The sequence below is a fragment of the Gekko japonicus genome, unplaced genomic scaffold (genome assembly GCF_001447785.1).
Source record: "Gekko japonicus isolate JY-2015 unplaced genomic scaffold, Gekko_japonicus_V1.1 scaffold484, whole genome shotgun sequence".
Classification (NCBI taxonomy): Eukaryota; Metazoa; Chordata; class Lepidosauria; order Squamata; family Gekkonidae; genus Gekko; species Gekko japonicus.
In genome coordinates, this window is record NW_015168059.1 from 152,702 (window position 1) to 176,932 (window position 24,231).

The window sequence follows — 24,231 nt, forward strand, 5'->3', positions numbered from 1 at the left end:
TGTGCTAAAAATAGGTGCCAGTTTCAAAGTTGGTGAGATCTTCTTTGTCGTCCCCGACGGGCTCGGAAGATTCACTCTCTGCCTCCTGCTCCCGGAGCCACTTGCAGGTAAGCCGGGAGGCGAGAGCGCCGGCTGGCCTCCCCCCCCCACGCCCACCCTTTCCTTCCAACCAGCCAGGGCAGAGGAGGGAGGCGGAGGATGGATTGCGGGGCAGATCTTTCGAGGCAGCTGGTGGCTTCTTGCAGCAATTCTAGGGAGGAGGCAAGGATCACACCAGAGAGTCATTCGTTTGGGAACAAACTGGGTGCCTGGAACACTCAAAGACGAGCAGGACTTCCATCCCGGGGGCTGGACTTTTGACCGTATAGATTCACATCTGTCACTATACAAACTCTCTGGTTTGGAGATTTTTATTTTTAAACTGGTACCTGTTTGGGAGATTCTTCAATCTCATACTGGGGACCTTAATGTTTGAATACTATTCCTTAGGAGGAGGTCTGGGTCTCCCTGCCTGCTGACTTAGCAGACCACCCAGGGGACAGAGCTTTGCATGCAGCCCTCCCCCGAACCTCAATGGCACTACAGATAAGATTAGAATTTCAACAGCCAGCCCATATGCAAAAGAACCTCCTCAGGAAAGCTCCTCCATTAGCATGTCACAGGCCGGGGAACTCCTACAAGATAGTGACTCAGCCATACCCCACCTTCCTGAGTGGATATAAATTACCTGCCTGCCATTTTTTCTTCTACTCACCTGGACACAGAGAGTACTCCCTCTTTCTGTGTTATACCTCTGAGGATGCCAGTCACGGCTGCTGGCGAAACGTCAGGTCCGACAATGCCAAGACCACGGCCACACACCCCGGGAAATCTACACCCACTAGCACCCAAAAGGGATTGCTTGCCATCCCTGCCCAAATGTATGATGTGAATAACCCTTTGGGCAAACAAGCCTGTTGTTACAAAGACAGCCATATCTTAAAAGAGAACAACTGTTGCCTTGGGAACTTATGACCTTTTTCTGTTGTTGTGTTGCAGTCTCCCCCACCCTTCCAAAACTGATAGCAAAACTCATCCCTCTGCAACCAGATGTCTTCGGCAGGTCTGAAACCAGTAAAGATAAGTGCCTACACTGCAGTCAAAGTGGACCCTGATGGGGACTACTGTACCCCTGGTGCATTTGACCTGGAGCGGCTCTTCTGGAAAGGCAGCCCTAAGTACACACACGTCAACGAAGTCTGGCCCGGTCTCTACATAGGAGATGAGTAAGTAACGCCAAGCCAGCAGCTACTGTAACCATGGATCAAGATGTTTGTCATAAGTAGATCGCAGCAGGTGTGCGCTATTGACACTGTAACTCTGGGGCTGCGTGGGGTGCCGGCCAGCTTGTGGGGTCGTAGTAGTATAGGGGTCCCCAGCATGGAGCCTGCACGTGCCAGGCCGCCTGCTGACAACCTTTTTGGCACCCACCCAGTGTTTTAGACAGTGGGCGGGGGCAGGCGGGGGTTTTGCCCAGCAGAGCTTCTGATAGGCCACGAGGGGTTCGATTGACTGTGCAGATTTTTTTTTTAAAGGCTGCCCCCACATCATAAGGATCTCTGATTTGGCTCCACCTCCTCTTGCAGCAGCCATTTTCTGGCCCCCGTTTTGTAGCTGTGCTCGCCGTGCTCTGTCCAAAGGTGCACACCGCCCCCAAAAGGTTGGGAAACCCTCTTGAAGCAGATGGGTTGTCAGTTGCCAACCGGAAACGAGCAGGTGGGGAGACCTGGGCTGGAGGCTTGGAGAATCCAAGGGGTGATTCTAAATCCCACACTGGCCTCCAGCCAGAGCTCCCAACACTCCACCGTTATGGTGAGGAGGGGACATGGCCCACGACTCCCTGGAGCTCCCAGGGAGCAACGCGCCCCTCGCCTGCCCGCCCCAAGAGCAAGGGTGGCCCTAATCCAATGTGAGGTTTCCTGCTTGTAGAGTGACCTGATGCAAAGGACCTGATGAGCCAGGGAGACCTTGAATGACGGGCTGGATTTCTGGCAGGGGCAACAGTAGAGGAGATGGGCAAAGGAGCGGCGGCTGACCACAGAGGCCTCTTTAATCTTCCCCCACCCGCCTGGTCAGTGCCTCCCCTGGGCAGTGTTGACATTTCTCCCCCCAGCCCACCCCTGGAAGCAGAATGGGTCCTCCAGGGGGCAGGAGTGCCTGGGATCGGTGGACCCAGGAGGAGCCCTTGATCCTGCCCTGTAAACGCCACCAGTCCCTGCCCTTCCAGCTCCCGGTGAAGATGTGGTTGGGAACACTTCCTCGCCCAGAAAGAAGCCCCCTGGTTTGCTTCAGCAGGTGGTCACGCTGGTCTGCCGCAGAAGAGCTGGGCCGGAGGTCTGTAACAGCCCCTTGGAGACCAAGAAGACTGGCCGGGCAGGAGCTCCGTCCGGGAGCTCTGGCTCTCAAAAGCCCCCCGCCCTGCACATCTCGTGGAGCCAGCCTCAGAGTATCAGGGACTGAGGCCAGGCATAACTCTAACTGTAACTCCTCAACATCTCAACATGATGACTTTTGAAATGAACACACTGTCATACACCTTCAGTCACCCAGTGAAGTTCCTTGCGTGGTGGTGGTGGCGGTGGCTGCTCCCAAAGCAATGCTTTAAAAAATCTGTTCAGGAAATCAGATCTCCAGTGGCCAATCAGAAGCCTTGCTGGGCAAAAGACCCACTTCCCCATTCTCTTTCTAAAATACTTGGCAGTGTCAGCTATGCTGCCGTGGGGGTATGGTTATGACGGCCCACCTGTCCCATTCCTGGAAGGGGATACGGACATGGGGCTGGGGGACGCTGCTCAATGGTGTAAACCATTGCGGGACTCTTGGCCTCTCCTGTGCAAGACGTTGACGGCGGCCAAAGAAGCCTATAAGGCGCAGGCTGATAAGAGAAGGGTGGCGGGTTGGGCTCTACAGCCTGGGGACTCTGTGTATGTTTCTACCAAAAATATCAACATGACCAGGAGGCCTCCCGGAATGGTTGGGAGAAGGTGATTTTCGAGAGGTCAGTCTGTCAGCTATGCTGCGATGAGGGTTGGGGAGTTCATTCTGTGTCTTGGTAATTGCTATTGCATTCCTATCTCTGCTGTTCTGCCTGTGCTGAAATGCTTATCGCTACAGATGTGCAGGAGGAGGATGTATTGTCTGGAAGTCTCCTGTGTACCGTGAGAGACTACTAGTTCCCAGCTTTCGCCACCTAACGGTTTCCTAGCCGGTCCCACGTGTGGGAGGGTAGCTAATTGGCCCATGCCATGGGGGGGCATACGAATGCCCTATATCCTATTATGCTCAATGGGTTGGCGCCATTCTTAAAAGTGCCTGTGCTACTGCATCTATAGCATTGCAATAAAAGTATAACCGTTCCTGAATGCGTGTATTTCGTTGCCAGCTGTGGGTTCTGACAGGCAGGTGCCAGAATCAGCGGGCACCAGGGTGCCACACTGGGGACTTGTGCTGCTTTGGCAAAAAAGGGGAAATGGGCATGTGTGGAAAAACGGGTTCCTGGCTACAAAGGTGAGCCTGAGGCATGGGTGTTCTCTCCCACTTCTGTCTCTGCAAAAGGTTAAATGCCTCAACGGTTGATAACCCCATGAGCAAAGGTTATCCTCCACCCTACAACTGTCAAAACTGGACTAAAAAGGTAAAGGTAAAGGTTCCCTTGCTTGAAAGCCAGTCGAGTCTGACTCTAGGGTTGCAGTGCTCATCTCCGTTCCAAAGCCAAAGAGCCAGCACTGTCCGAAGACATTTCCGTGGTCATGTGGCTGGCATGACTAAACACCAAGGCACACGGAACGCTGTTACCTTCCCACCTGTGGAGTCGCCGTGTTGATCTGTGGCAGCAGAACAAGGTCTGAGTCCAGGGGCACCTTTATTTATTTTTATTTTATTTGTTAAATTTATACCCCGCACCTCCCCGCAGAGGCAGGCTCAGGGCGGCTTATAATATACATATATAAATATATCTGTTAAAACACTGACATATAAAGGTAAAGGTTTCCCTTGCTTGAAAGCCAGTTGAGTCCGACTCTAGGGTTGCGGTGCTCATCTCTGTTTCAAAGCCGAAGAGCCAGCGCTGTCCGAAGACGTTTCCGTGGTCATGTGGCCGGCATGACTAAACACCAAGGCGCACGGAACGCTGTTACCTTCCCACCAAAGTGGTACCTATTTATCTACTTGCAATTTCTTGCTTTCGAACTGCTAGGTTGGCAGGAGCTGGAACTAGAGACGGGAGCTCACTCCGTCCTGCGGCACACTCGGGTCTCGAACTGCTGAACTACTGACCTTCCACAGCCTGCAGTTCAGCGTCTTAACCCCTTGAGCCACCGCAGCTCCTTCTAAACTGGACTACAGACCTGCTAAATTCCCTGCTCCCTCTTACTCCATAGGTGCTCAGTTCTTCCTTGTATTATCAGTGGGTAAAATCAGACATAGGAGGGAGGCACCAAACACCACCTCCCACTCTCGCGAAGCCTCTTCCCTCTCTCGTCTGAAGATCGGGTAGCGAAGGAGAGGTGAGGGTGGCCTCACAGCGTTGGAGCGCCTTGTGGATGGCAAAGCAGTTGAGTCAGATACAGCCCATGGAGGCTTGCCAGCCAACGGCAAATCCACTCTCACTTGTCAGTAATCTACAAGGTAATGCTTCTGGCTGAACCAATTAATATTCAAAATCATGCCAATTTCCAAGTCAGGATTCCTCCAGAGCCATCGCTTTCACAGTCAGCACAGCCGAGAAACTTTCAAGCCTGTCAAGTTGAGACCTCCCATCATTGGTGATACGGAGGACACCCGACCTTTCTCCTGTGGCTCTCGAGGCAGCTTCCCATCCCGCTACTGAGCAGGGCTGCCGCAACACAGGCCTTCCGGCCCTGGCCTCACGCCAAGATATTGCTGAAGACAACGAAGAATCTACAAGCCAGACATACCTAACCTTTTCCGTACGGCGACCCGTTAAGTCCAAATTTACTTGGTAGGGTGACCCACCCAGCGCTGGCCCAAGGGTTTGGTGGTGGTTGTCTTTTTGGTGCCCTGGGCAAACGATGACCAAGGCACCCATCTAGGTCAGCATGTGCCATTTTCTACAGTGGCTAAACAGATAGTTCCGAGAGACTAACCAACATCGCACGGAAAGCACAGCTGCCCCCACTATGAACCCAAAGCGAGTGGCAGTCTGACAGACACAGCCTTTGCCTCTGGAGGGGCTGCATCCCCGCCTCTGACCCCCCCCCCTCCTCCATGACTCACTCTAATCCATCCCTTTAAGAGTCTAAGAAACTCTCACTCCCGTGACCCTCAGGACAAGTTATACTTGACCAACATGTATATGCACCGAAGGAAAAACACCAACTAACACAGGGCATGGAAGATTCTGTTCCCAGGGTCAGAGCGTGGTTTCCAAAATCCAAGAGAGTTCCATGGAAAGCGCAGAGGCAGCCATGAGGGAGGTCTGGCCTGAGACCCACTTCTGGAGGCCTTATGGCCAATGTTCCCTCTAAGCTGTGGAGTCTCGTGAGCAAAAATTGTACTCTGTGAGGTACTGCCATTAAAGTTGGGAACGAGCGATTTGCCTGCTGCATAAATTAGTTTGCTCTGGATCTATCCTTCCTGAGCTAAGACAAACATGTGTGAGCTGGAGGCTAAAAACTGTGAGCTAGCTCACACTCACTCATCTTAGAGGGAACACTGCTTCTGGCCCACTTTTGGGTCCCAAACCACAGGCTGGGAAACCCCGCTCTAGACTGTGAGGCAGAGGGAGACACTGACTGCCCTGCTTCTAGGTCAGCTCATGATCTCATACCCAGTTGTCTGATATAGAACGCCCGTGGCAATAAGCCTCAGCCTCTGCTCTTCTTCTGCCAAACTACTTGCCTCCAGATGAGCTGCTTAGTCTTCCCTTAATTCCTTGGACCAACAGGGCCCCAGAAATCAGCAGCTGTATTGGGGAGGGTGTGTGTGTCAAAAGACTTTTCAAGGATTAGCCTAAAGAACATCACCCAGTGATGTTGTACAACAGGTCGACCACATGCAATGTCTGAAGGGTATTTTTGTGTCTGGAACTTTGTGGGAGACATTGTGCCCAGAGTCCTTGGCTGGCTGCTGCTCCCAGGCATCATTTTCAGACATGAAAACACTCTTCACACATTGCAAGGGAAAATGCGGTTGGCCAACAATAGGAAACTTCAGAAAGAAGCAGCACTGCTGATTGTCTTGGTACAGTTACATACATACATGAACTATGGTGCTGGAGAAGACTCTTGAGAGTCCCTTGGACTGCAAGAAGATCAAATCAGTCAATCCTAAAAGAAATCAACCCTGACTGTTCCCTGGAAGGCGAGACAATGAACCTGAAGCTCAAAAACTTTGGCCACCCAATGAGAAGGGAGCACTCACTGGAGAAGAAGACCCTGATGCTGGGAAAGATTGAAGGTCAAAGGAGACGGGGACGGCAAAGGGTGAGATGGTTAGACAGTGTCACAGATGCAACGAACATGAAGTTGAGCAAACTTCAGGGGACGGTGGAAGACAGGAAGGCCTGGCGTGATCTGGTCCACGGGGTTGCGAAGAGTCGGACTCGACTATGCGACTGAACAACAACAACACATACATACATACATACATACATGTGCATACTTGCTTTCTCAACCTTTTGCTCAATGCATAAGAACATAAGCAGAGCCCTGCTGTATCAGACCAATGGTTCATCTAGTCCAGCATATCCCGTCTCACACAGTGGCCAACCAGTTCCTCTGGAGGGCCGACAACATAGAGGCCAAAACCTTCCCCTGATGTTGCCTCCTGGCTCTGGGATCCAGAGACTTAATGCCTCTGAATGTGGAGGTTCCCCTCCGTCAGCATGGCTAGTAGCCACTGTAGAATCTGCCCTCCATGAATCTATCGAATCCACCTTTAATGTTGTTTATTCCTGTGGCCATCTGGCAGCAAATTCCACACTTTAATAATTACCTACATAAAGAAGTATTTCCTTCTGTCTATCCTGAACCCACCGCCCATCAGCTTCATTGGATGCCTTTGAGTTCTAGTACTTCGGGAGAGGAAGAAAAATCTCCCTTTGTCAAGTCTCTCCACCCCGTGCATAATTATATAAACCTCTGTCACATCCACCCTTAGTTGTCTCTTTTCTAAACCGAAAAGCCCCAGAGACTTTTCTGTCTTTCCTCCTAGGGGAGGGGCTCCAACCCCCTAATCATCTTGGTTGCCCCTCCTCTGTACCTTTTCCAGCTCTGCCGTGTCTTTTTTGAGATGTGGTGACCAGAACTGTACACACAGTATTCCAAATGAAGCCATACCATAGATCTATACCGGGGCATCATAATATCGGCCGTTTTATTTTCAATCTCTTTCCTAGTGATCCCTGTCAAATCATAATCCCTGGAAGGCCAGATAATGAAACTGAAGCTCAAATACTTTGGCCACCAAATGAGAAGGGAGCACTCACTGGAGAAGACCCTGATGCTGGGAAAGACTGAAGGTCAAAGAAGACGGGGACGGCACAGGATGAGATGGTTAGACAGTGTCATAGATGCAACGAACATGAAACTGAGCCAACTTCAGAGGATGGCGGAAAACAGGAGGGTCTGGCGGGAGCTGGTCCATGGGGTCGCGAAGAGTCGGACTCGACTGTGCGACTGAACAACAACAACAACGATCCCTAGAGCAGGGTTTGCCCTTATCACTGCCACAGCACACTGGGTTGACGCTTTCACTGAGCTATCCTCTATGACACCGAGATCTTTCAGTCTCACCAAGTTCAGCCCCCATTCGCCTATACTTGCAGTAGGGATTTTTTGTCCCCATATGCATCACCCGACACTTAACAACACTGAACTTCATCTGCCACACTGTCTCTCGCTCACCCAGTTCGTGGAGGTCCTCTTGGAGCTCTTCGGAGCCAGCCGGGGTCTTCACCATCTTGAATAACTTTGTGTCATCTGCCAATTTAGAGGCAGATGTTGTGATCTGGATGCTTTGAAAAGCATGACCCAGACGTTCCAACAATCTTAAGTACATCTGAGGCCACTGAAATCAATTATCTTGAGCATAATTATTTTGGCTTTTATTTGTGTTCATTGCATTTGCTGTGAGTTGAAAGTTCCATCTATGGCATTAGACCAGTGACCATTCACACAGTCAAATCGTCACACTATGCAGTCATTAACCAGCATCCTGTTGGATTACTTCAAATAATAAAAGTATTCCTAACAGATCGGGTAGCAGATGATGTGAAGGACCTCTGCCTAAGACCCTGGAGGGCCTCTGCCAGTCTGAGTATGTTACCCAAAGGGGCAGCCTTCAGTTAGTTCAGGGGAATTAGCATAGGAGGCTGCGAGAGGGGGCAACTGGGACTGAAACACCAATGTTTATGGGGATTGTTCCTGTGAGAAATTGTGACTAAACAGGAGATTTGTTCAAAATACAGAGTTTTTTATCAACAGAAAAAATGAAGAAAAAGGGGGGGGAATTCATTCAACAAAACACACAACATTCAAGAGCTAACTAGAAAAGCAGGAAGGAGTGGGGAAACAGCGTTCTGGGAATTGGATGATATTTACCAGTCTTAGAGAGCTCCATGGAAGCAGCAGATCTAGAGAGAAACGGCCAGCATTTTGTTCTGTGAAGGAGAGAAAATAAAGAAGCCCATGAGTGGGGGTGCATGTGGTTGGTACCAAGAACGCAACGGGTTTTCGGGGCTGATTCTTATAGGAAAATTGTACTGTGAGGCTGTGGAAAGGGTTGTGTCTTTTCTGGTGGGAAACTTTTAGAGAACAATCATGATCGTTGCTTTACCAGGATGCTTACAGGCACAGTAGCTTGTTTAATTGCTGGGGGTGGTGTTAGATTCCAGCACTCGCAGTCTGGGGAGAAGTCACCAACCGCTGCAGATTTCAATAACCAAGTCCAGCTAGATCCAAATGTCATGCCAGTGTTATCCTTGACAAATAATTGCTTCTCTTTCCAAACAGAAAAACAGCCCTTGATCGTTACAGTCTTGAGAAAGCTGGCTTTACCCACATCCTCAATGCTGCCCACGGCCGGTGGAACGTGGACACCGGATCAGACTACTACAGGGACATGGCCATCGAATATCATGGCGTGGAGGCAAATGATCTCCCGACCTTCAGTCTCAGCCCGTTCTTTTACCCTGCTGCTGAGTTCATCCACAATGCTCTCCAGAATGAAACAAGTAAGGGTCTGAATTTTTAGCAATGACGTCCTCTGCACTGAACGTGAGCCGCTAGGGCTGCCTCCTGCACCTGCTATCCTGGTCAGAAGGCAGATACCGCTTCTGAGTAGTAAAATCACATATATTCTGCAAACCTGTGAAGGAAAAACAATCTCTCACCCTTAATCATTACTTCCTTCCCATCTGTAGCCATAACCCCTTTTTCCAAGGAAGAGAGATTATAACAAGACATACCCCTGAGCATATATGAAGCACCTAGTATCTTCTCAGCTTTGAATCTCTGCAACCTGCCCACGTATGCTTAGAACTGAGGAGCAGGCCTTTTCCCCGAAGGAGGCGGGACGCAACATGTTGGGATCTCAAGACAAAAAAGGGGGATTCTGTTGGTGTCTCCCCCATTCCATTGGCCAGCAGCTTCCTTGCCTGGTCTTGTGTTAGGTGTACCTGGTATTACTCAGAAATTCATGGCTTCCATTTAGTATCCTTTCCTTGTCATGGACAGATCCTTGTCTAGTAAGAGACTTAGAGAAGCTTTATAATTCCACAAGACGGGGACAACGTATTAAGACGGTCTGCCCTCAGAGACTGATGGAGCCTGATGGTTTCCTAACATCTCTGGGAGGGAGGGAGGGAGGGAGGGAGGGAGCTTCCTTGCAAGGGACCGGGGGCCGTATTTGGGCAAGCTTGCGTTGCCAGCCTCCAGGCGGTAGCTGGAGATCTCCCGGGACCAGGGAGGGAGGGAGGGAGGGAGGGAGGGAGGTCATTTTAAAGCCAACTCTGTGTTCGTAATGGTACTTCTCTGCCACCATCATTCCCTCTGCAGTCTGTTGTGGCCAGTGTGTAAAACATGTTGCAGATGAAATCAGCAGGTGTGGGCTGGGAGGGGAATGACCCTCCGCCCAGGCCCAGTCTCACCTTGCCCCTAAGAGCCCTCCAACAAAGGGAAGGGGAGCGAGTGAGCCCCATGCCGTTTGGCCATGCGCCTTCTTCCCTGCCTAGTGTGCAGAAAGGCCTGTTGGCTTGTAGCAGCATTAGCTACTGCACACCCAACACAGGCGGCGAGAGCCTCACCTCACGCTGGGACCCTGAGGTCACTGGATCCCCAGGACTTTCCCACCCCTGGAAATCAGGGACCTCCACTCCTTCCTGTCATGTTTCATGTGGATATTTCCACTTGGTGCAACCTGAGGACATGGGCGGGATTCTTGAAGAAGGCAGGTGGACCACGATGCCCCCTCCCAGCTTATTAGAACAGCCGTCGGTCTGAAGGCCCTGAAGAAGGCGGTTGTAGCCTCCCTCTCTGAAACCACCATTATTAAACACTTACCAATGTACACTAACTGCCGGACCGGAAAAACACCACACAAGGGCAAAGGGCTCAGACTTGCGATGGTTGTTCAGCTCCCCACATTCCTGGCGGAGGCTGATTCCATTCCAGTCCGGCATACAATCTGGTTTTAGCATTGCTGGGTGCATGACATACACTGAGGCATTGGCTGACCCTATCTGTAACTCCCCCCCAACAACAACAACAACAACCCCCACCCCGGGTTTTAGATTGTGAGGCGGTGGTGTTTCCCCCCCCCAATACATTTTATTGAATATTTATGAAAATATCCAAGTGAATGAATACAACAACTATAAGTGCATAGAGAACTTCATATATAATCTATGTTTAACAAATGATATTCAAATAGCATCTAGAAAGAAACAAAGTAAACATAGTTAAATAAGAGACTGATAAAGAGACAGTTTCAACAAACGATGCCTCAACTCCAAAATGAGTTGATCATATGTGTTAGCTGCAAACTTCCACATCCATCTAGAGTAGAGACATTTATCTTACCATAATCTCAGGTCATCAGTCACTTTAGGGGTGTCAGTGTGTTGCGAGAGGTATTCTAAAATAGGAAACCATGTTGAGACAAAAGAGGTAGGATCAGGAATGTTGTCAAAGCGTGTAAGATTATCCGAGAGTTTTGCCATAATTTATAAATCCCACATCTTTATATGCCATTGTGAAAGAGTGGGTGCCATTGTTGTTTTCCAATGAGTGGCTGCAAAAAGCATTATGGAGACCCTCTCTACCATCGTGGGAGCAGAGCCATGAACTGCCCAACTGTTCAAAAATAAGTGTTCAGGTATAGGTAGAATTTCTAAGTTGTTAAATGATTTGATCTATTTGAATGCTCCCTTTTGGGGCAAGCTACCCAACAATGTAAATAGGTGTCCAAATCCCCACATTTTCCCCAGCATCTTGGATCATGTGAGTGGGTTATGTGAGATAATTTTGTGATGCGGTAATTTTCATTTAAAAAATAAGATCTGGTTTGTAGAACAAGAACATTTCTCGTGGAAGAATGGGGAGGAAGAGAGGACACACAGTGGTGGCTGGTACTTCCTGAGCTCCACCACTGGACTTTGAAGTTCTGCTCCCCCAAAGCTCCCCATGGCTCACCCCCCCTTTTGAAGTCAAATTGAGCTGCGATGGGTGTGGGCGTGGCAGGAGACCTCCAGGGGGCCAAGGGAGTCTGGCCGGCCTCTCCAGCCAAGCGTCAACTCTCATAGCATCATGATTTTGCCCACATGGGCACTTTGTCAGCCAATGAGTTCCGCTAATGACTAAAGTCCCCTTGTATATGCAAAGTATGTCGGTGAGTCAGAACAGACTCATGGGGACCCAGGAAGTTCCACCTCAAGGGAGGGGGGTTCTCAAAGGCAAGAGAGGAGTGGGGGTGGTCTGCCCTTGCCTTCCTCTACCTTGGTGGTCTCCCATCTAAGCACCCACCTGGGCTAGTCTGGGCTACTATGTGTAACAAGCATAAAATTAACCCTATAGTTTCTTATGCAAAGTGTTTAGCACAAGTAGGTCAAAGTTTCTTACCTTTAAAAGAACTGTTCTTACTCAATATCTGCATTTCTGATCAACAGTCCATAGACACTAAAATATACAGAGCCTGGTGGCAGTTTATCAACAGACTTTTTTATTTGGGAAAATTCCACTTCACTGACTCCTGGTTACATGGTTCTCAGTGTACCAACAAAAAACTTCCTACATGAAGCCACCGCAGTTCCAGATTGTTGTACTTTGCATGCAATTTTCATACGTGCAATAGATGCCCTATCCTAGGGAGCAGACATATTGTAGTTATTGAGACATCCTTATTCTGAAACTATCAGTCCCAGGTAGAATAACATAAGAAGAGCCCTGCTGGACCAGACCACTGAGGGTCCCTCTAGTCCAACATCTTGTCTCACACAGTGGCCAACCAGTTCCTCTGGAGGGCCAACGACAGGGCAAAGAGGCCGAGGCCTTCCCCTGACGTTGCCTCCTGGCATTGGTATTCAAAGGCTGACTGCCTCTGAACGTGGAGGTTCCCTTTAGCCACCCTGGCCAGTAGCCAATTATGGACCTATCTTCTACAAATCTGTCTACGCCCCTTTTGGGGATACTCCAGAGCCAAGTAGGGGTTTTACCCACCTCTTAGTTCTTCAGATGTAGTAATAATATGAAACAGTTAACCACATGGTCTGTGCCTGCAGTGAAACTGCTCAAACTGACTATAAAGAACGTCACGATTAGAGTTGCAGCTGTGGTGCGCCGGGATCTTGGCAAGAAGTGTGGCTCACCATCAGCCAGAGATTCATGGGAGCGCAAACCAGACAAGATAATGGAGAATGAGGGAACAAAGATTCTTTGGCACTCCCGATCACAAACAGATAAACACCTGGAACACCCCTGATATCACAACTGTAGAATAAATAAGAAATAGGGTTTGGATCATTGATATTGCAATCCCAGGAGACAGCAGAACAGAAAGGAGAAGATCACAAAATACCAAGACCTATAAACAGAGTAGAGCACCTCTGGAAGAAGAAGGTGACCATTGTGCCAGTTGTCACTGGAGCCCTTGGAGCAGGGCCTAGAAGGCTCAAGAAACATCTGGACATTCTGAGCCTTGAGCAAATCCAGAAGAGAAGGTTTAGAGGGGACAAGATTGCAGTCTTCAAGTATTTGAAGGGCTGTCACGTAGAAGATGGAGCAGATCTCTTCTCTCTTGCTCCGGATTGCAAGACTAGATCTAAAGGGTGGAAATTCCAAGGGAGTCGTTACCGGCTAAATATCAGGAGAAACTTCCTAACTGTAAGAGTGGTTGAGCAGTGGAACAGTCTGCCTCGGGAGGTGGTGGATGTTCCTTCGCTGGACGTTTTCAAGCGGAGGCTGGACGACCATCTCTCGGGTATGTTGTAGATATGTAGGACCTATCTTTCAGCTATGCTCCTGCAGAGTGCAGGGGGTTGGACTAGATGACCTGCAAGGTCCCTTCCAACTCGTAACTTTCTATGATTCTATGACAGCGTTGCTCGGAACAGCAAGAATCCTGTGAAGAAACCTCTGCAATTCCCAAGAACCTGGTTAGATCTTGAACGGCAGAACACCATCCATTAGTCTGATATCTGATATTATTATTATCTTAATGATAATAATAATAATAATAACAATCACAGAATGGGTAAGAATTGCTCGTCAGCCAGTTGAGTTGAATTGTCCCTTTGTTTAAACATTAAAATTTTCCAGGACCTCAAGGAAAAGAAATCCACTTCTTTCTTTGAATTTTGACAGTCATCAGTGAGTCAACCCAAACAACTGAAGGTTCTGGAGATGTACAACCCACTTGGGGCAGAGGGAGGAAATGGATCTTCTGAGGAGGAGAGACAGGTTGGAGCCAAGTCTGTGAACAGCTGCTGCAAGTTTAATGTCCTCTAATGTGCCTTTCTCTCTGAGGGCCGGCTCATATAGTACGTCCAGGAGGAATCCTTGCTTCTCTCTCGCAGCCCGCTAAGCAGGGACTCCCACATCCATGAGCTCCAGATGAGTGCCGGAGGCAGGCGTCTCCTGGGGAAGGGGTCAGGAAGACTCAGCACAGCACAGGGAAAGCAGGGGCAGGATTTATGTGAAGTGTGAGCTGAGGAGGGAGGAAGTGGGGGAGTGTGGGTGGGGTCCAGAAAAGCATACAATGTCTCCCCCTCTTTCCTTTCACATTTAGACGGGCCTTCAGCTGGTATAATGTCTGAGGCAGGTTCCCCCTCTTGCTACTTGATCCGTCCTGTGCTTGCAGGCAGGATTTATTTTTACCCTCACCCAAGCAGGGGGAGACTGCAACCACTTTGACAGTGAAAACATGGTACTCAGTCCACAGGGGCCTCACAGCTTGAGTCATCCCGCACACCGTTTGCTGGCCTGCAGACAGTGCTCTGATTCTAAATGGGGGGATTCAGACTTACTAAGAAATGCTCAGCCTGAATGAAGCATCAGCTTCTTATTCCTCCACATCTGCAAAAGAGCCTCGCCGGGGATTTCAGAGCAAAAGCCTACAGAGAAAAGCAAACACTCACCAGCTAACCGACAAAGCTCTTAATATCATAGGGCCACTGGCTGAGCCCCTGACCTCCTGTCAACCCCGCTTCCGGTCTCTTTAGACGGCAGGCCGCCCGCCTCACCTGGCATGTCCTCCAGAACCCAGCTGAATTTTTAAGAGGTCTTCCATTTTCAACAACTCCCACTCATAGCTACAACTAATCCTTTGTTAAGGCTGAAAGAGGAACAAAGAGAGACTGATGGCTTTAAAGATGGTCCCCTTCCATTCCTCTCCTCCCCAGCTTCTGCTGAGTCAACTTCTGCTGAGTCAGTCTCAAAGACACAACTAACCCTGGGCCCATCAGTACCAGGGTGGGGCTCAACTCCATGCAAAGCGACCCTCCAGAGGGCAAATGTTGCATTCGAACCAGGTAATGCTTCCCTCCTGCAGGGTTCTATTCTAGCCACAATCATAGCTCCTCCTGTGCCACCTAGGAGTGGTCTTGGGACACTTCTTGGCCCCAAGGTTCGTAAGGGGAGAGTTCTGCACACCCACAGATAGGTAGGAAGTTCCAGGAACCATCTTTTACAGAAACGGGTTTCTTGAAAGCAAAAAGCAGGAAAGATTTATGGTGCCTGTTTCAATGTATACATGATAAACTAGCAGGGGAAAGGAAGCCCACAACCCCCACAGTAATAGTTAAAAAACACCAACAGACCCATGTAAAGCAACAGCACACACTTGGACCCAACCAGAGTGCCTCTTTATGAGCTGACAAGCAAAGCTTGAGAATTCCTTCCTTTGCTATTAGCACTTTCCAATTGTTTTGCTTCAGCTCCCACACACATCAATGGGGTGCCTCACAGCTACAAACCATCAAAAGCCGTCATGTTATATAAAATGTCAGGGCCAGTTCAAGGTATTCTGTTGTCCTTCTTAGGTGCTCTTGCAGGGGCCGTGGCTCGGGCCTGACCAGTGCTGGGCACAGGCACGGGGAGGGGGGGGGGAGAGAACCTCCCGATGACTAGGAGCAAGATGTAAAATTTCCGAAAATTTTGAAGCCATGGGGGGAAAATAATGTTCCCCCAGGATTGTTTTCCAGACAAAACCTGAAATATGTGCAATATTTAGGTAGAGGTAAAGGTTTCCCTTGCTCGAAAGCTAGTTGAATCCGACTCTAGGGTTGCGGTGCTCATCTGCGTTTCCAAGCTGAAGAGGCAGCACTGTCCAAAGACATTTCCGTGGTCATGTGGCCAGCATGGCTAAACACCGAGGTGCACAGAATGCTGTTACCTTCCCACCTATTTATCTACTTGCAATTTCTTGCTTTCGAACTGCTAGGTTGGCAGGAGCTGGGGCCAGAGATGGGAGCTCACTCCGTCACGCAGCACTAGGCTCTTGAACTGCCAAACTACAGACCTTCCGGTCTGCAGCTCTGCATCTTAACCTCTAAGCCACCACACACACACCCCAGTGTGATATTTACTGTCCCATAAAACCTAAGTTAATTTTACTGCTTTAACAACATAAAATGCATTGTTTATAACTTAGCAAATAAAATTGACATAGTTGACATACTTATGGAATTTAAAAGTTATAAATGCCTTTTCTTTTTTGGTATTTTGTGTGTGTGTATGTGAGTGTCCATGTCTGGAAGTCATGGCAACCTCTGGCGACTCCGACTGGGGCATGGAGGATGTTCAGAGAAGTGGCTTGATCGCCTGCCCTAGCATCCCAACCCTGGTATTCTTTGGAGGTTTCCCATCCAAATACTTGCCAGGGTTGGCTCTGCTTATCTTCCGAGATCTGATGAGGTCAGGCTGGGCCAGGCTATCTACAAGCAAAACTGTAAAGGCAGCCAACACCTGAGAGAAAACTGCTAGTCGGTGCCCCTTGTGCTAACTTAGGGCAATGAGCTACTTGTCCCCTAGTCTGTGAGTACATGTGTCAGAGTGGTTTGAGGGAGAGGTGAAAAGGTGAACCGCAAGGTAAGAGTCAGGTCAAAAGGACAACAGAAGGCATGCAACAGTGGAGAAGCAATGAGAGCCTTGCGTGCTTCCCTCGTGAAGTTCAGGTATCCTTTTAGTTGCAGAAATGCATCTTGGATTTAAGAGTCGTAGATGTCTGTAACATGACCACCTTGTCTTTAAAAGCATTCACTTGTTCTAAAAGAAAAAAATATTTCAGAGGATTATTTTTCAGTAGTGTGGCGCCCCTGCCTGTTGAAAGGGGTCTTCTTTGCCCCTGTCGCTGTCCTGACAAACGCTTTCCCCCTCCTTAACAAGGGAATGGGAGGCCTCAGAAATTGGGCCGGCTACCTGGTTCCGTCACCAAGGTTAAGCCTGCACCCCTGCGCGAGTCCTCGGAGACGTCCGCCGCGTCGTCTCTCCCTCCGACTTCCCGGTCGGCCCGTCTCCCCTCTCGACTCCACAGTTTCCTCCTCCCCGGCCTCCCTCTCTGTTCCCCCTTTTATTCCATTTTTCCTCCCTCCGTCTCACTGGGCACCTGAGCTGCCCATCAAATGTGGCTCCGTCTCCATATAAGAGCTCCGACGCTCTGCTTGGGGCGGGGCGTTTCGACCCCGCCCGGAGCAAGGGCGTGGAGGCCCCCTGCTGCCTGGCCGCGCCGGCCCTGCAGACCTCGGTGATGGCGACGTCTCCCTGGGATTTGCCCTCCTGCCTCGTACCCGGGGACGTGCTCTGCGGGGAAGGGGTTGGGCTGTGGCCCGGCACCCGCCGTCCCCGTTGCTTCCTGCCTCTGGGTTCGCTGTCTCTTTGCCCGTTTCGGAGCCTGGAGACTTCCTCTCGGGGCCGTCGGCCGTGGTAAGCGGGGGAGTTGCGGGGTGGGGCTCGAGCGGGGGCTCCAGAGAAAGGTCCGGACAGTCGGACCTGGGACAAGCAGTTTCAGTAGTTCTGATTTTTGCATTGGAAAAATGTACAAAAAGGCCTCAGGGGAACAGGAAAAAAATGTGCTCCCCTCCTGAATTTCCCTTTTCCCCATAGGCCTTCATATCTCTAGCTAGGAGTGAGCTATGCACCTGCAGGGATTGGTGCTTCCCCATAGTGCTGCCCCATGCAATTGTGGTGGTGGTGGTGAGGGCTTGGCTAGGGAACTGGCTCCAGGAAAGGTCACTTTCTCACTGAACAGCCATGCTTCTACTTTTAAAGGAAGCTGAAGGTGGCACGCTGGAACCTCCAGTGTACATGTGGTACCTTCACACTTCTGTTGTCTTTGGCCAAATGACTTTTGCAGATTGTTAAACATGCAAAAACCTGTGAACAGTGGTATGCATCACAAGGCTTCTACTGCACCGCTTTCAACACTCTGGATAAAACAATCCAGAGAACAGTGATAGATCAAAGTCCCTCTTCTCCCCCTCCTACCACACTTGTCCAGCTAGCCTTGTGGCTCTCTCTGCCCGTCAGCACACATCTGCCATACTACGGCTCCTGTCCATCCAGTCCTTTCCCTGGGCTGAGATAGAGGAGAGGTGGCACAGGTGTGTTCCATGACTGAGAAACTGTAACTGTGGTGAGACGTCAACCGTACTCCATCACCTATTTATCCCACCCTTGATCCAAGGAGCAAAGACTGCCATGCCTGGTTCTCCTGTCCTCTATTTTGTCTTTAGACCAACCGTTTGCAGTAGTTGAGGCTCAGTCACCCACATAAGCAGACACCCTCAGCATAGTCTAACTTCATCTGAGCTGCCACCCTCAGCTTTCAAACGCATCCTGTTAATTCCTCCCCCCAGTCTGGAGTCTCTTTTTGAAATGATGAAACACGTTTCTAGCCCTCATTGTTTGCTTGGAAGGGAATCAGTTGGATGACAGAAAGCTGCAGAAACCAGAAGGCAGAACTCATTTTAAAAATAGTCCCAAGTATAACCACTACGTCATACTGGCTATTACCTGAGCCAACTCTGTTGATGATAAGCTTGACTGGTGCTGAAAGTGAGCATTAAAGTGGTGGACTTGCACTGAGGAGACCTGGGACGGAATCCTGGCAAGAGTGCCATGGAGTAAGGGGTCATGGAGTCAGAGCTTCGGATCGTCACCTTCTCTCAGCATAACGGATTCTATAGAGTGGCTGTGGAGGGGGCGGCGGCGGCGGGGACCGTGGCACTTACACCAGCCTGAACTATATGGCGGAAGGATAGGCTATGAGCAAAGTATTAATGGCGTTGGCCAAAAGGTAGTGCGTTCTTGGCCATTGCCCATGTGAACATTTTTGCAAAATGCCATATCTGATATGTTGTGAGGAAGTCTGAGACTGATTGGAAGTATTCATTGCCATGCTATGTAAATGTCGTTCATTTCAAGAGAGTTTGGTTGGGACATCCATGAACGCACCATTGAAACAAGTAGATGCTGTATGGCAGCTTCACTAAGCAGATGGCTTCCTGCCCCTCTCCTGGGGAATTTGATGAAAGATGTAGAAACTCCAAGAGGTTCAGTTCTTTGTGTCGTAACCTTCCCTTATGGCTCATGAGAACTCTTTCCTGTAGTTCAATCTTCCCATCTGGCTGGGAAAGGGGAGTTGAAAGTACATGTGGGGGGGGGGGAAATCAGACGTGATACTTCCTGTGAATTTAGAGAGCACTTCTGGACTGACGTTTGGGAGCAGGTGGGGGAGAAAAGGAGAACACTGTACTGAAGATCCAGACTCAAAAGCTTTTGCTTAAGAAACAACAAAACCCCAAAACCAACGAAACTTGGGTTTCCTAAAGCACTGAAGGAGCATAAAGCATAGAAACACTAGATTGGACAGGACATGGATTTTACTGGTTTGGAAACACTTCATGACAGGTTTCAAGAAGAGGCTGGACGAATATTTGTCAGAGATGCTTTAGGCTGCTCCTGCATTGGGCAGGGGGGTTGGACCAGATGGTCTGTATGGCCCTCTCCAACTCTAGGATTCTAGGATTCTCCAGTAGTGGTAAGATTAAACACGAGTCAAGGGAATGTTGAAGGAGATGAACTAAATTCTTTACTCTTGAGACAGTTTTCCAGTTTGGAGAGGGACTGTGGCTCTGAGGTAAAGCTAGAGATGTAAAATTTCTGGAAATTTTGAAGCTCATTAAAAAACCCATTTTTTCCCCGGAAAAAAAATGGATTTTTTGGGAAAAATTGGAAAAAATACTACATTAGCATTTCTTTTACCTTTTCTAGATTGAAAGTCATTCTGTTACTTTAGGACCATAAAATATGACTATGGACATTTTTACTTGGCATGAAATTATCACAACTAGCATATTAAAAATACAGTGTATCCAAACAATTATTACAAACAGAATACCCACCCACATGCAAAAACAAAACTGAAACCTTTTTATTTTCTTCTGACAACAGCACCTCCTAAAGGAAGAAATGCATCTTGTTCTTGCATTGGAGAGTTCCGTTTGTAACCTAGGACTTGCTTGTCCTCAGTGCACAGAAATTAGATCGATCTGATATATAATATATATATATTAGAAGTGATTTGGAAAATATTTGAACACCTTGTCTTAAAATATTTTATTCATCATGTTAAAATAAAACATTCCATAATCAATTTTTTCCTTTTCTTTTTTCAATTTTTCCAATTTTTCGGGGGGAAAAAGGCTTCAGGAAAAAAATGGGAAAAAAACTTTTCCTAACTTTTCCGGGTCTTCACATCTCTAGGTAAAGCATCCTCTTGGCATGCAGAAGGTCCCTGGTTCAATCTCTGGGATCGCCAGTAAAAAGGATGACGCTAAGGGTGATGGGAAAGACCTCCACCAGAGACACTGGAGAGCTGCTGCCAGTCTGAGTAGACAATACTGACCCTTGATGGACCGGGTTGTCTGACTCAGTCTAAGGCAGCTCCGTGTGTGTGTTCACCAAGAGGAATTTCAAGTAAAGATCAACTGGGAGAGTAGTCTCAATTTGGACCTGGGAGAAGGGACAGTTCAGCCCTTCGCTTTTGGACATAAGAAGAGTCTGGCTACTCACGTCCTTCTTCACACTGAGGCCAGCCAGTTGCCCTGAAGGGCTGGCAATGGGGCAGAGAGGCCAATGCCCCACTTTAGTTGGCCCACAGAGCTTTTTGCCTCCTGCCAAAACACATGAATAGCTGTATATTCCCCCAACGGGACACACAACTTGTGGGAGAAAACTGACATAAGAGAAGGATTAAGCCTCCTCAACCCTGCTCCCCCATGTTGTGGCTCCAATCTGAATTTGAGCATCCTCTGTCTACTATTTCCACTTTAAACACCCATGGAGATCCAATCATGGATCTGGTGGCGTGATGCCTAGTTAGTCCAAAGAGCACACACAAATATTTTGAGAGTCACATTGGACATTACCAAGTAAATACGATGTACACAAAGCATCCGTTTACATGAAGTGCTTATTGTCTGCCCTGACCCGGGTGGACCCGGGTGGCCCGATCTCATCTGCTCTCGGAAGCCAAGCAGGGCCGGCCCTGGCGAGTCCTTGGGTGGGAGGCCGCCCAGGGAGTCCAGGGTCGCTCTGCAGAGGAAGGCCATGTGGCCAACCACCTCTGAACGTCTCTTGCCCTGAAAAGCCCACGAGGGGCTGCCATACGTCGGTTGTGACTTGGCTGCACTTATTCTCTCCCTTTAGGTCATCAGGAGGACGTGTGAGAGATTTGAGTATTTAACTTTTGCCATTGAAACGTGAAGTCTATGCAGCCTGAAACATCTTCCAACTCTCTCTAAAATTAACTCTTTCCTGACACTTTGACTCCCTGGAGGGTTCTGGGCAGAGTGTTCAGAGGCAAGTCCGAAAGGCCATTGGTGGAGAACCTGACGGGCACCCCTTGCCCCTCTCTCTCTCTCTCTCTTACAGATAAGGTTCTAGTCCACTGTGCCATGGGCCGCAGCCGCTCGGCGTCCTTGGTCTTGGCTTACTTGATGATTTACAAGAACATGACTGTAGTCGATGCCATAGATCAAGTGCTCAAGCATCGATGCATCCTTCCCAACCGCGGCTTCCTGAAACAGCTCCGAGAACTGGATATACAGCTGGCCCTGGAGAGGAGGAATGCCACAAATGGGGTCGCCTCTAGCAGAGAACAGGCGGCTGGCATCGAGACAGAGATCTAACACTTCCTGTCGCCCAGAGAAGAAGTACCATTTAAAAGAAAAGGATCAGTGAGCTTGAGACGATTCAGTCAAGAGAGTCATTTGTAAAGAGGGTTTTTTGTGGGGGGGGCGGGGCGTGGGGGGGAAGAGTGGGGAATCAATAGCACTTCAAATGCCTTAAGGGTATTTTCAGCTGGGAAATACACAAGCGAAGAAAAGAAGGAAATCCTGCAAAGAAGCCTTGAGGGGGGGACTTGAAAATGATGCTCTTCAGACTCTTGCTGGGGAAAGGAGGGGGTGGGTGACGGGGATTATAGGAGCTCCTGTAGCCCAAGGCGGAGCGCACAACATATGGGAGGGGCTTAGCTGGGGTCCAGGTTGACCCACTGCTGGAAACTGATTGACTGCTGCCCTTTTGGAGGTGATGCAGTTGCTCCCATTGACAGCAGAAAGGTCTCAAGGCGTAAGGATGTTCGCTTGACAAGGAAGCAGGATTTCTCTCTCCTGGGCAAGGGGGTGGTAGCCACGAGGGCCACTCACATTCCCCACGCCCTGATTTATTAAAGGCTTTCAACCCTGTTACGGGATCATACAAAGAACGAGGCAGCGGGCTCTCTGGGAGAACGGCTCACAATCTAAGGGCCGCAACGAAGCAGCAGTGGGAAGGGGAGGGGAAGCAGCACTTTCCCAACTCAGTTTCCTGTAACCAGCGACTCTTCCACTTGGCCCTCCGTAAACCTCACCCTGTGAAGGAAGAGTCCGGGGGCAAGTCGATCACAACCGCGCTGGTGGAGGGGACCTCCCTGGCTCTCCCTCCCTCTGGCGTGCGTGGCTTCAAACAGAATAGCAACTTTCAACAAAAGCCACAGCCAGTACACTTTCATTGCAACCGCAAAAGCAGACTTGCACACAGTCCCAACGTCACTTTTCATGCTCTGTCTGACCCGCAGAGCATACCTGAACTCAGTGTGCTGGGGGCCATTATTTCAGATACCTCTTGAAGGCACAAGGAGAGCATCTGGTGCTTTCCCTTGGTATATTCTTCGAAATTCTCTAGTTTTGCTCAAAGTTGTTTGTTTATTACCTGTCGACTTTCTTTATATCTTACTGAGGCTGGTGACAGATTACAAAATATAAAAACAATACAATCTGGCCGCAGAAGGCATCCAATCACAATGCAATAGGACAAGGATCACGACGTTAGAAATCAGTGCCAAGGCAAACAACGACAAGACGTGACAGACAAGAAGCAGTGCAGGAAACGGGATGGCAAAAGCTGAGGTCCCGTTCTCTGCCTCCACCACCCGGCTGGCCTTTGCTGCTTCCGTAACAACGGCCACTGCCTCTCACCAGCAATTCTGCCGCTCCTCAGTGCGAGGAAGCAGAGGGCCACAGCAGATCCCACAACTTCTCCAGAAGCAGTAAAGCTGCTTGGCAGGGCGGGCAAAGAGAGGGGGGAGCCCCAGGGAATCATAGCGTCGGCTGGAGCTTATATGCCAGGTAGTCCAACCTCCTGGTCAGTGCAAGGCATCCAAAGCAACAGCATCCCCCAAAATTGTTGCCCAGCCTCTATCTGGAGACCTTTGGCAAGGAAGAGCTCATTGGCCCTATAGGCAATCTATAGATCTAATTCTCAATCTACAGATCTAATTCTGGGGATACTTAAACCTGTGGGTTGGAGCCATGGAAACAAAAGGGGGTTTTCGCCCCCCCCCAGCAAGCTTCCCCTAGGTCTGCACAAAAATCAGAAGAGGTGTTTTGTTTTGTTTTTAAGGAGGGGAATTTAGGAACAAAGGAACACATCTGCACAAACACCATCACCTGACCAGCAACAGGGCGGTAAGGATGTGCTGGGTGGCTCACTGTGCTGTAACGCAGCCCGTCCCCGCCTGTCCTCTGCAGGCTGGCTGACAGGTGCAGAGGAGGAGAGGGCGTCACAAAGGAGATGGCAGCATTGTGGGCGGGTGCGGAACAGCAGGACTTGTGGCAGCCCTTCCACTCCAGGTGGATGGCGGGGGGGAGGGGGAGCAATGCCCCCCCACCCCCAAGCAGCAGAAAGAGCAGACGAGTGGGCTGGTCTCACGGGAGGTGTGCAGGTGGCCGGGTGAAGGGGAGCTCCTGCTGCCCCCGCCTGCAGAGACCACTGCTGAGGCAGCCATGCTTGAGGTGGGCCGACGGGTGAGGAGGGGAAGCCCCCACTGCTGGGCCCAGGAAGGGGAGCGACAGGCGAGTGGGGAGGGTGGCCAAACAAAACACCTGCGATACTCTTAGTGGGTGAAGGGGAGTGGTAGAGGGGTCTTCTCCTATAACGTACAGTCATTAAATCCCACCTTGCCCTCTGGGACTTTTTTTTTTTTTTGATAAACCAGATCTGACATCTGTCTGATTGCCTTTCCTTTGGCTCATAGCTAGAGCTGCGAACAGCGAGGACTTGACCTTTTAGAAACCTTGCAAGCTCACAGGATAACACTGAGTTCTCTGTAGTTGCATCTCTCGGGCACTATGACAGACATCAAAACATGTGCAAGAACCAACTATGGCCAGCTGTACTGCACCAGTGTGGGGAACTG

At 49.7% G+C, this 24,231-nt stretch overlaps 1 protein-coding gene across 1 annotated transcript; it reads left to right on the forward strand.

Moving 5' to 3' along the window:
* Positions 1–24,016, forward strand: LOC107113230 (dual specificity phosphatase DUPD1). Its single transcript, XM_015414527.1, has 4 exons — positions 1–107; positions 1,039–1,265; positions 9,012–9,232; positions 21,426–24,016. The coding sequence occupies exons 2-4, from the start codon at positions 1,090–1,092 to the stop codon at positions 21,680–21,682; spliced, it is 654 nt and encodes a 217-aa protein (XP_015270013.1). The 5' UTR covers positions 1–107; positions 1,039–1,089; the 3' UTR covers positions 21,683–24,016.
* The last annotated feature ends 215 nt before the right edge of the window (positions 24,017–24,231 follow it).